General features: G+C 42.8%; 1 protein-coding gene across 2 annotated transcripts in view; it reads left to right on the top strand.

Moving 5' to 3' along the window:
• The window catches only part of REXO5 (RNA exonuclease 5), a 350,267-nt gene that overhangs the window by 200,267 nt on the left and 137,648 nt on the right, over nucleotides 1-12,352 (top strand). For both annotated transcript variants that reach the window (XM_078665078.1, XM_078665077.1), the window contains exons 14-15: nucleotides 2,446-2,556; nucleotides 11,410-11,547. In XM_078665078.1, coding sequence (XP_078521204.1) covers nucleotides 2,446-2,556; nucleotides 11,410-11,547 — 249 coding nt within the window. The remainder of the gene's footprint in view (nucleotides 1-2,445; nucleotides 2,557-11,409; nucleotides 11,548-12,352) is intronic.

Genomic DNA, 12,352 nt, shown 5'->3' with positions numbered 1-12,352 from the left:
CCTGGCCTCGGTCGCTCAAGGGCAGACGGGTCCTCCCTGAACCGCCCGAGCACACCTGCACTGCGGGAGCCCCTAACTGCTGAAGAAGCTCCTCCAGGCACGTTCATGCTGCAAAAGCTGCGAGCGTTCCTGGGGCTTGGAGTGTCCTGCCCCTCCTCCGAAAACAGGATTCCTGCGCTGCGGGAGCTCCCAACTGCTGAAGAAGCTCCTCCAGGCACATGTGTGATGCCAACTCTGTGCATCAGAAGCTGTGAGCGTTGCTGGGGCTTGGAGTGTCCTGGAATGTAATAACATACCTTTTTGTGATTGCACTTACCATTCCTAGTGTCCTCAAGCCCCGAAAAGTACTGAAATTAGTTCCATCACTAACTGCCCATAGTTGTAGTATCCAGAGTGCTTCCGCTCTGCTTATGCACATATGCAGACTTCTCTGTTACCTTCCCTGGCACAAATTGTATACAATGGAACTGCACTTTATAATCACTGTGGTCCTTACATCGCATTTTATAGTGTATTGCAAGAGGATGGTATGGGTCATTATTATGAATAACCCTAATATGTTCCTCTGTTCTGTCCTTCACTGCCCTAATGATACTTCCAATATAGATTTTTTGCAGAAACATATCAAAACATATACCACATACTTATTCTGACAAGATATGTATTTTCATGTAATACATGTCTTTGGAGTTATATTGAAAACGTTTGCCCTTGTGTTCTTCAAATTTATGCATCCTATAGTTCCTACATCTGTAAGAACCCTTTACTTAGCCTATTCAATCAGCTTCTTCCCGCTATGGTGATGGCATAGCTGGGGCTGAACATATTACAAATTGTTTTGCCTTTCTCATATGTGATACTGGCAGGTCTGATAATGCTCTTAATAATGGAGTAGTCTTTTTGTTAATAACCACCAATGTCTGTTGAGGATGCGGCTCAACCAGCACCACTACCAAAGGTGGTTAATAAACATAATGACCTCTCTGTCCGCTTCTTTTTCCTTTTTTGTCTTACTGTTAATGAGTGGGGAGAGAATGTGGGCTAGGGCGGTCGACCCTGGAGCTGGGGAACTGGGTTTGAGCCTCAGCAGGGACGCTGAAAATTCTGTGATTCTGGGCAAATCACATAATCTCCCGCGCCTAAAAAAATTAATTTGTCCGTATGTAACGTAACAGGTGCTCATGTAAAGCACTCTGATACTTTCGGGTCTAGTTTGCTCTATATAAAACTCCACAAAAAAATAGTTTTGGGTCTCTGTCTATGGTCTTCACTCTCTTGATGGCTGTCCTGATCAGGTCTTCTTCATATTCATGTTGTATTAATCTCAGTTCCATGTCCTGTATATTCTTATTAAATTCATCATCCTCACTACAGTTCCTGTGTGCCCTTATCATTTCACCCTGGGGTATTGATTTTAATTATGTCCTAGGATGTGAGCGTTTCGTATGTAGTATGGCGTTGCCTGAGGTTTTATTGCTAAACATTCTACTCTCTATCCTTCCCCCCCCTTAATTTACAGTTCCACATCTAAGAATGTGATATCACTAGTACTAGAAGTGTAGTAAAGCGCCTATTATAGGCACCCCGGTTTAAGTCAGCATGAAATTCATATAATTCTTCTGTAGTGCCAGTCATAACATCAAAATGTCGTCTATCGCCACAAGTAATACATTTTATCTACCCATGTATGTTTGCATGGGCTCCCGACCCGCTCAGTCTCAAACCAGCCCATAAACAGGTTGGCATAAGAGGGAGTGAATCTGAAGCCTATCACTGTGCCTCACAGCTGCCTGTACCAAGAGCCATCACAAGGAAAAACATTGTTCATGAGGATATAAACCGTCATAGTTAGACGGATATGAATAATTGAGATGTCTCCTGATATTGAATTTGCAGTCCTGATGAAGTCAATGGTCCGATACTTGTCATGCTGTAATGGGCGTTGGCTGCTTGTGCTAGTTTGACATGCTACAAGGATAAAATAAAAGATGTATTTAGGAATACACATGGTTGACTCTCTTCATTAAAGAGTGTAGGCTCTCCATGATTTAGTCTGGGTCAATTCCCGGGCTTTGGAAGGTGCAAGTACAGCCGCCTTAACCAGTTTTCCCTGCACCAAGCGCTTGATAAGATGATTTTTGTAACAATTTGTACTTACAACACACCTCTAAGGCAAGGATCAACAGTTCCCTTGCCACTCACTTTCTTGAAAGATTGAATGTGAGACTGAACAAGTTACTCTTAAAGGATTAGCCTCTACTGACTATTGTGACTTTAAAGGGAATGTCTCCAACTTATTACAATCGTATTGAAGCTTTACAATATTTCTTGTTAAATATTAATATTAATTAGCACTTCTATAGAAAATACAGTGCTCTTGTATTTGGATGTGTATACTGTATTCATATAAATTAGCCAAATCTGTGACATTTCTGTCTCTTTTAGGTTATCCACCAGGCCAAGGAAGAGATCCCTGTATCCGCCATTAGTATAGTTCAGTTCTCCACAGACGCTGGCAGTGTTGAAAGTACCCTCATGCAGCAAGTTCATGCAAAGGTAACGCAATTAAGTTACTTCAAATTGTTTAGAAATGTCCAAATTAACTAAATTAATGTAACCCCCCAACTGAGAATGTATCCGACCCATTGAGGTTGAGGGCCTTTGAACTTGAAAGTGTCTGGTCTACTGGGCAAAATAAACTATGCATATGCTGACAACAGGCATATCTTTCTCCAAACTCAGAATAAATTCACATTCTGGGAAGTGCACATTAACTGTTTTGGTTGGCTGAGTGATGGGGAAATTAAATGACAAATATTTGGTTGCTGCAGTGGAACGGGAGCCATGTAGTGTGTAGCATTTGCCATTATATGATGATATGATTGATGGTACTTTGGAGGCTGTAGTTTCAAGCCATGTTATCAATTTAGTGAAGTGTTACAATAGCATCTGGAATCACAGCTAAAGTTCAATGACTGTTTCCGCATTTTTTTTTTTATAACCAGGATACCACAGTTGTCTGCTAACAGCCCTATTGTTTGTGGCATTTATTAAGCCCTTGTTTATGATGTTAAAACAAAATACACAAGATGTATTGTTCATCTCAAAGTAGTGTTTGATAAAACATCAACTTTATGCAAATTATTATGTATTACTTCTCCAAGAGGAGTCAGAAGAAGCATCAGAATTGTCTTGATTTGCTTTCCTCTTTTCAAGCTCATTTAAAAAAAAAAAAAGAAAAAACACTTAGAGAAAACCATGGTTATTTTCTGGGAAGGCTCAATATGGTTTGTAAAAGTAAACCATGATTGATACTTAGGTGTAATTATCACAGAACAATATTAAGTCCTCTGATTCTATTAGCTATACAAATATTTAAAGCAGTGAGAAAGAAAGGTTTCAGCATGTAAAAGTCCAGTGCTTGTCAGAGGTACTAGTTTCATATGTATAAAGTTATAGTATTATAACTTTAATTAGTTTTTGACTTTCAGCCAGCCCATCACTCTACCTCAACTTGACATAAGTGATGCTCAAGAAATGTGTCTGCGATAAAGGTAACCGTTAATATTTGTATAGGATATTATGCTAACTTAGCTCTATCAAGAATACAATTACTATCACTCTTCAGAGACTTTCATTTTGGAGCTATGCCCTGATGATAAATGCATCCCGCCCCTCACCAAGTTCTGCTTGAAGTGTTAGAGTTTAGGCAGTCCTTTGAAATTCAGAATGTCAGATTAAAGAAATTCTATTCATAATGTTCTGAACAAGATAGTTACATTATTGAGCCTTTCCCTCAATTGACCCTTCCCAACATCCAGAATTACTTGGGTGTACCGTTTGGGATTGGAAAGGATGTTGGGCATGTTTGTGAATTATAATGTTAGAACTTTGTTGGTGTCCCCAGCATGTGCAATGACTTTACCCCAACCCTTCTTTGAAAACTCTAATTTTCCCACCTCTGTACTTTTAAAGGGGGGTCCTGGTGATAGATGTCACAATGCCGTTCAAAACTATAGCTGGCGTCCTCAAATAAACAGTCTATAATGTCTATTGTTAGTGTTTGTTAGCAGTGCTAGCCTGTGCAAAGAGAACTGCTTTTTACTACACCGGTTGATCCTTTAACTTGTAACAGTTCAAAATCTGACTACTCAGTGAGATTTTCTTTCATTGCAAGTGTCATCTGTGCTTTAGAATATCTACATGTTATTTAGAAAGTACCTCTGGTTGCATGTTCACCCCCATCTTTTGTGGACTGATGCTGTTGGCTTTTTGACTCTGTGCATTGGCACGCTGCTAATTAGGTCCCCAGTGCATGTGCTCTGACCCCTAAAACATATTGAAATAGGCTAAAACCATAATGGGCATATTTAACTTTCCTATAAGGCCATAGTATATGGTACCTAAAGTCACCCATGACATGGAAAGTTAAATGTCACCTATGGACGACTGTACTAATCTGCCATCCTCTAGCATGACAAGACACACAAGACTCCAGGCCTGCCACTGTAACCTGGCTGCTTCAGTTTTAAATCTGCTACCTGACCAGTCAAAGTGAACCCTTTTGCCAGGAGAAAGCCTCCCTTTTAAATAATAATGTCACCCTTATGGAAGCCATATAGTCCACAAAGCAGGGTGCATGCTATTAAAAAAAGAGAATGCAGAAATTTAAAATTAACATGTCCTTACATCGACCAGCATTAAAAAGGAGTTTTCACTCCAGGAAAGCTGGCTGGCGTATAGAGAAACACTGGAAAGCAACATTGAATAACTATTCTCCTATGTTGGGCTAAGGACCAGCTAGAAAAATAATTCAAGGACTGGTTTTAATATTTATTAAAATTGTAACTTAATGGTGCAGTCAGATTTTTAATAAAAACGAAAGAAAAGGGGCTTTTCGAAAGTTATATTTTCCCTGCCTGAAGCACCATTAAGATAGAGGCTAACTTACTGTTAACCAGCTGATGAATGGCCATGAGGAGGTATGAAAACTACTACTACTGCAGGGACAATAGATATGTTGTAGGGAGGTGTTTTGTTCCTCTGGTGGGAAAACCAGGTGGGCAGTGGCCAGGCACTTAATTCACTTCAAAGGACCTCGGCGGTCACAAGCCGATATCAGATGACACCTTCATGGGCCTCTTCTTTTGTCCTACCTATCAGATAGGTATCAAACTCAATGGGGACAGGGGGGGCTAAGAGGAGGGGACTTCGCATTGCCCTGGCCACATCTCTGGGTAGCACACAGGCTCTGCACAATGGAGGAAATGTTTCTCCATCTTGGATTTAGTGAGTCTGGAGCGCTGTGGGATTGTTTATAGTAATGCACACAGGAACTGCTGCAAACATGGGTAGGATTTCCCCTAGGAAGCGTTACCATATTGGTTAGGGAGGGGCCAGGAGTCACCCCGACCCACAAGCTAGTGCCAGGCATAAATGTTACACAACAGTGCACCTTCTTCAGAATACTACTGGATTTATGGGATGTAGGAAAGTAGGATCTGAGTTTATGGTAACCCTCACTTTTTGCCTGGTGCTAAGCTGTTATTGACTAGTCTGGCTGGGATCTTGCTAATCAGGAAGCCAGTCTATCTGCTTTCTCCCTTAAATTGCTATGTTCCGTGCTTGGGTACATCCCAGATTGGATACTGGGGTACCCTTATCAGTGCCTAGTATATGGTACTAAGGTACCCAGGGCATAGGTACCCCAGAGGTCCCCCATGGGCTGAAGCATGTATTATGCCACCCATGGAAGACCATTCCTAATGGAACTACAAGCCTGTCATTGCAGCCTGTGTAAGCTGGTGCTAGCACCACTTACTAAAGATATAGGTTTCCTACATCTAGGGTCACTACACTTAACACCTGTAAGTCACCCCTATAGCAGGCCTTATCAATCCTGAAGGCAGGGTGTTTGGTTCTAATTGTGAGGGTGCCCCTGCATGAGCAGGTCACCCCTACAGCCTACTGAGTCCATTCTCTTGGGTTGTAAGTGTAGCAGCCATATACTATATAGAGGGGCACCTCGTAATTACGCAATGACCATCTCGAAACTGGCTGCAATGAATCCTATCATGTTTGGGATCAAACACGTTGGAATCATACCTGAGAGGTTTGATTCCAAGCACTGGAAGAGCCCTCTGTTAGGCTCTCAGTGTTTCGTACCAGCCTTCTAAACACTGAAAGCACAAAATGGATGCTGCTGACCAGAGACCTGATTCTGCCCTCCTGCTGCTAAGCCAAACTCGAGCAGGGGAAGGCAGAACAATAGGCATCCTGTCACAGGTAGGTGTGTCCACCAGACAGGATTTAGTAATTGGGGCAGGGTGTGTGCGTTTGCCAGCGCCACTTAGTCTGCATGAGGGGCACATTTGGTGTCCCAATGCATAGACCAGTTCAAACCAGCTCGGGGAGCCGTTGGCTCCCTCTCTGGCGCGAAACTGGACACAGAACATGGGAGTAACCTCCCCCCTGTCCAGACCCTTCCCTGGCAGAGTCTCCTAAATCGTCCCAACCCTTTCCTTAGGGTTTTACGGGCTTACCTGTGGGTGGGTCCCTAGATTCATCGTGGGACAAGATTCAGATCAGACACCACTTCTTCTTCTACCGTCTGGGCACTCTAGACTTTGCTGGACTTCGTTTGGGCGCGACTTAATCTCCCTTCCAGTCTGCTGCATCATCTGTGCCTGTGCACCATACAGGAACCTTCCAAGGCCTGTGGGCATCAAAGACACTTGAAGGAATGTTCCTTGAAGTGAAGTAGTCCCTCCCTTACCTGCATTCGGAGGCACTGCAAGTAAGTTGACCAGTCTGCTGATCCTGAGCTCCTCCGGGCTCTGTAAGATTCTGAAACACAGGTGGTGGTTCTCCACATCTTTTGAGGCCTGCCATGTCCTCTTAGCAAGTTTGAGGCCAGTATCCCTCATAGGGGCTGCAATAACCGAACCCCTGTGCACCACGTCGACTTGCAGTTGCAAAGGCTTGTTGGCTTCCTTCCAAGATTATCTTCTGGCTCCAAGTAGCTCGAGCATCTCCAGTGACCAGAATCTTCGGCCACACTGCATCGTTTTGCATTGTGGCCTGCATCTTTTGGTGAGCTGCTTGAGGTCCTCTCGTGACTCCAGTGCCTCCAGCCTGAGGGGCCATTTGAGGGTTACTTTCTTTCTGTTGGGCTCCCCTGATTGCTCTGGGTCTGCCCTAACTCCCCTGCTTGTGGTGAGTTCCCTGGACCTTCCTAGTCCTGACGTTGCACTTTCTTCAACTTCTGCATTGGTTGCATTTGCCAAGGCTTGGTGGTACTCCTGCCGTACACCGACCTCTCAGCACTCGACTTCCGACCTGGGACAGCTCGTTCATGGCTCCTGATCTTCCTCAGTGTCGCCTGATCCTCACAGCTGCAGAGTCAAGGTCCTTGTCAACTCTCCTATAGCTCCGAACATTGGTGGGCATTCGTTTTCCAGATCTCTTGGTCACTCCTGAGTGACATAAACTCTGTCCCCTATGCTTGTAGGTACCTCTCATCTATAATCCACCTTCAGATTCCACCGGACACTTTCTCCTTATTCAGCAGCTGCACTTTCCTGAAATCCTCCATTGGGTTCTACGTCGGTTTCCGACGCCACTTCACACCTATGCACCTGGCTTCCCTGGTGTAGGTAATGTGGGTACTAAGGTATCCACGGGTGGGGTGCCTCTCCAACCTTCTGTCTCCCAAGGGGTTTCTTCAGGATGCACTGGGAAGGGTCCTTAATCTTTAACAATCCAACTGCGACTTACACGTTGAGTTGTATGGAGCAAGCCTCACACACACACTCCATGGGGTCCCTATCTACTCACCTTGGGTAGTTCCTTTGGTCCCCAGCACTTCTACGTCCTCTCGACCTTTTCTTGACAGGAGTTGGGGTTCTTATACTACTTTCTTAGTATATGGTTTAGTCCCCCCTGGCGTCTACTGTGTATTCTGTGCTGTTTACTGTATTTCTTTGCAAATTATTGTGTGCATTGTGATTATCTCCGGGTAGGAGATATCTAAACGTGTTAGAAAGTATTATATAATAAATACATATTTTTATAAATACCTTGTGTGGTTCTTTTTCACTTCATCTGTACTATAAGATTGCATTCTGGTTAAAAAAAAAGCTGCTTTACACTCCTTCTGGACTAAGCGTAAAGGCTGCTCCCCACAGCTACCACTAAACAAGCTTTCTAAGGTTGTCTAAGACCTCTTAAATCAATGATTTCCTGGACTGGTGCAAGGTGCCCACTTAAATTAGTATCATATACCTGGCCAGCTTCTCACATGGGAGAACAGAAGAAAGACTGCACTTGCTATATGAGACCTTGGAGGCGATCTGAAGGGCTGAACCTGCTCCTACTAGTAACCAGGATCAATAAGTGGACTCCAAGGATCAGTTGTCAGACCCCATTTTTAAGCTACAGGGCCAAAACAAGCTACAAGAGACCTTTCCCTCAATTGTCCAGCTGACCAGTTCCAAATGGACCTGACCTTGACCCCTCTGGTGGCCTCTGCTGGAGTGAGCCTTACCCTCAAGCACTGTTCCTGTCATGGGTCCCTTGACTGTGCCTAACTGGACTTCTTCTAGCATTCCTGAAAACCAGAGACTTAAAAGAAATTTGGGCTGCAGGACCCCCGGAAGAACTGGGAGAAACCTGCCATGCCAACCTTGGATCAGAGTTTCCCACGGCAGCAAATCTGGTTCCGCGACACCTCACAGAGAAGTATCCTGCTTCATGGAGCCCTCTTTGCATACATCCTGCAGTCTTGCCCCGCTGGAGGATTCTGAGCTACAAAAAAGAGATTAAGTCTAAAGGCAAAAATCTTAACTGGGCAAAAGTGGCAAAGTATCTGACCAGTGAGAGAAATTCCCTGTGCGTAAAATTAGCATTAGAATTTGTGTTCTTCCCGCCAAAACCAACAGTTTTACTGGGACCTCGTCAAACGCCTTTTTTGGATACAGCCTGTTGCTGCCTTGTCCTGCTGAAGGACTTGAACTTCAATAAAAAAGACTAAGTCCTAATGTAAAACCTGATTGGTGTATCCGAACCGTGCTCCATCGCGATCAGCCTGAAATCACGCCTAGGTTTTAGTCTACCATAACCAATGACTACCATTGGCGCTTTGCGCTTTTAGGTGTCATTTTTACTTCAAACTCAAATTTCATAAATCTGGTACCCCTTATTGGATATCTTTTGGTGTTGTTTTGTTAATTAAATTTTACTCTACTGTTAAAAGTCAAAATCTGATCCTTATTGTGTTGTTTTTTACTTTTAAGCTGTTTTTATACTTCAAAATGCTTTACACATTTTCTTAAGTTAAGCCTGTCTGCGCCACAGCTCAGGTTTAAATTACTGAAACCTTTAACTGGCCTAACAAGATAGTGACCTTCTTACTTGTAGTAGACTACCATCCACCCCAATGAATAATTCACTTTCTGACTGTGAGGCTTCTGTCAATAAGGATTTGCAGACATGGGCAATCCTTTTTGCAAACCTCAGTTTTGACTTATGATCAACAATCCGTGTGTATTATCTTCCTGGTGGTATTAGCCACCAAGTATCCCTTTAAGAGCCACAGTTTATGAGATGGGTTAGTCTATTAACTCCTTGGGCGCGGCCGTGATTCTGCGCCTGTGCGGCACATTCCGATCGCGGGTGCGGTCATGACGGCCGGGAGCCGTCATCAGCACACGAGCACTGTGTGCCATGACGGCTCCCGGCCGTCATCAGCATGGAAGGGGTTAAACCAAAATAAGAGTGACAGATTTTGAGCAAATAAGTCAACTTTGGAGTTAGTTGGTTATTAATGATGTTTCTCAAGCCAGATGAGTGAATAGTTTTAATAAAAACTGTAAATGTTTTTGACAATTCAGGTTACATTTTTGATTCTCAATTCTGCTTTGGGGCTATGCAATGTACATTAAGTGAAAACATGTTGTACAGTTGATTGTTCTACAAGCAGTGTATCTCCACCAAGTATCTTTCTGAAATTTGGTCCAAGAGGTCACCAGATTCTTCAATATCCCTTAACAACATTTGTGTGCACTACCTCTTTAAGGGTCGACCCGGTTTCCTTGACTGAAGGCGTGTGTATATCTAATGAGATTGTATGTCACTACATTGATTTTAACTCTTTCTGCAATAGTTAAAGACCATTCAACTCCAAAATAATTGGTGTCAACATACAATTCACATTTTCACCTAAATTAAGCCATTATTGAGAGTTGTATTAGAAAGGCTTGCTTGTTGTTTTTTTACAAATTGGCATGTTGAACGCTCCATTGGAGGCAGTGGAGCAGCAGCCACCTATATGAACTGGTATTGGCACACTGCTTTCAACATTTCAATGTTCTAGTACACAGCCGTTGCCATTCTCTTTCCCCTGGTTCTCCAAAATATATGGACTGAGCAGGAGAAAGTGAAAGGTAGAGGGTGTGCTGCAGGCCACACCGGAGCCTTCACCCGCCCTCTTCTTGGTGCTTACAGAATCACTTGAGCCTCAGAAGGAGGGGGTAGGAATGCTGCTCAGCACTTGGGTCTTATTGCCCAACTGAACAAAAACAAAAACAGTTTAGCCAAGCCCAGGGAGAACCAGGAGCTGACTATACTCCCCTTTAGCAGCTCTTGCTGTGAGTATTCAACAGCTAGCAGCTGTGGCCCAGCATCTGGCTGTTTGCTGTTGAACAATTACAGTAACATCTGTGCATCAAAGGCTTTGGAGCCTCTGGAATTTCAACCACCTTGAGTTCTGAGAGGCCTTTTTTTTATAATTAAGACATTCTGCCCTCATTGGGCAGAATGTTCAAATTGCCTTATAGTCCACAGCAGTGGGATATACCGGCCATTAAAGCCCTTCTCCCTTAATAAGGCCTGAGCCAAATGCCTGGAGCAGGCGTTTAAAGGCGGTTTTAAGGCGGGTTATCAGCCTATATTAGAACATTGGAAAGTTGCGATCTCCATTGATGACAATGGAGTTGCTCTATGCTTATAATGGCTGGTATAAGCCTTCTGCTCCAACATTCCAAAGTTTGTCTTTATTTTTCCCCATTTTTAAAAAGTTTTGAACAGTCTACCCTCGGTGGGTGAAATATTCTAATAGCCTTACAGTCCTTTTGCCTCAATCTTTACCGGTTGTTAAAGGCCCTCTCCCTAGTTATAGCCCCCTCCTGTGGCTCGGGCCTATTACCCAGGTTCAGGGCCTTTAAAAATCGGTATAGCCCTTGGCAGCAGGTTATAAAGCTAATACGAAACTGTGAATTGCATCTGTTTAAACTCTGAATGCCATTGATTAGTTTTTCTCCTGAGAAATGTATTTTGGAAGGAAATGTTTAATCTGTTGTACTTTTTTATTTAGCAGTGTTCTATATTAGATTTTTGATTTATTTGCTACAGATGAGAACTCAGTTTGCTGAGATGTCGATGGTGTATGCGGGTCCATTTAATGACATCTTTTCACTGCGATATGTAAAGGATGTATTTGAAATGTGTGGTCCTATCCTGTCGCTCCTCCCGGTCACAGGAACACAGCAGGTAAGCTACAGACACCAAGTTATGTACATATCTTAGAAATGTGGACCTCAGATACCTACATCTGCACAACAAACCGAAGAAGTTATATCTCATGCACTAACTTAGGTACCAAAAGGTGTAAATCACAGACACCAAGACCTGTTCAGATAACCATTTTTAAAGTAAATAGGTCAGGCTTAAGCATGTCGGTACAGTAGTTATTTTGTTATTGGAATATCGCCACCTAAATGTAGCCATTATATGATTGAAATAAATGTTTGTAACTTAAAAAAACATTTTCTGATGTGGATGTTTTACCTGGGATATTTGTAATGTCATTCTGGTGCGGCATGCATTTATTATTATTTTTTGTGAAGCAGATATCTCCATCCAAAGAGGCTTTCAAATTGGAGGCAGCTACAATGCGACTTAAAGAATTTTTCATGCCAACTTTCAAAAATCGATAGCCGAATTGCAAGTAAAATAAATAGCTGTTAATCAACATTATTTAAAAAACAAATGAAATAAAAAATGCACCCTTTAAACCAGCTTTACTTACTGAGGATGCATCTGATTTTAAGTGATTGTGAATAATCTGTAAAATGATTTGTGCAGTCACTCCAAGTGACGAGAATCAATTGGTAAAATGGGCTGACCCACTGCCTTATGGTTTATACTGTGGTTGATGCCAGTGAAATGTGGTTGACAATTTAACAGACCTATGAATGAAACATTCTGGCCAGAAAACCTCCGTGTAAGTATATTATGTATGGTTTTGTTTTAGAAACCAATAATCTAGGACACAACTACACATAATAAACATAGG

The sequence above is a fragment of the Lissotriton helveticus genome, chromosome 10, assembly GCF_964261635.1.
Source record: "Lissotriton helveticus chromosome 10, aLisHel1.1, whole genome shotgun sequence".
NCBI classification, from domain to species: domain Eukaryota; kingdom Metazoa; phylum Chordata; class Amphibia; order Caudata; family Salamandridae; genus Lissotriton; species Lissotriton helveticus.
This window is presented reverse-complemented; position numbering and strand designations above follow the sequence as displayed.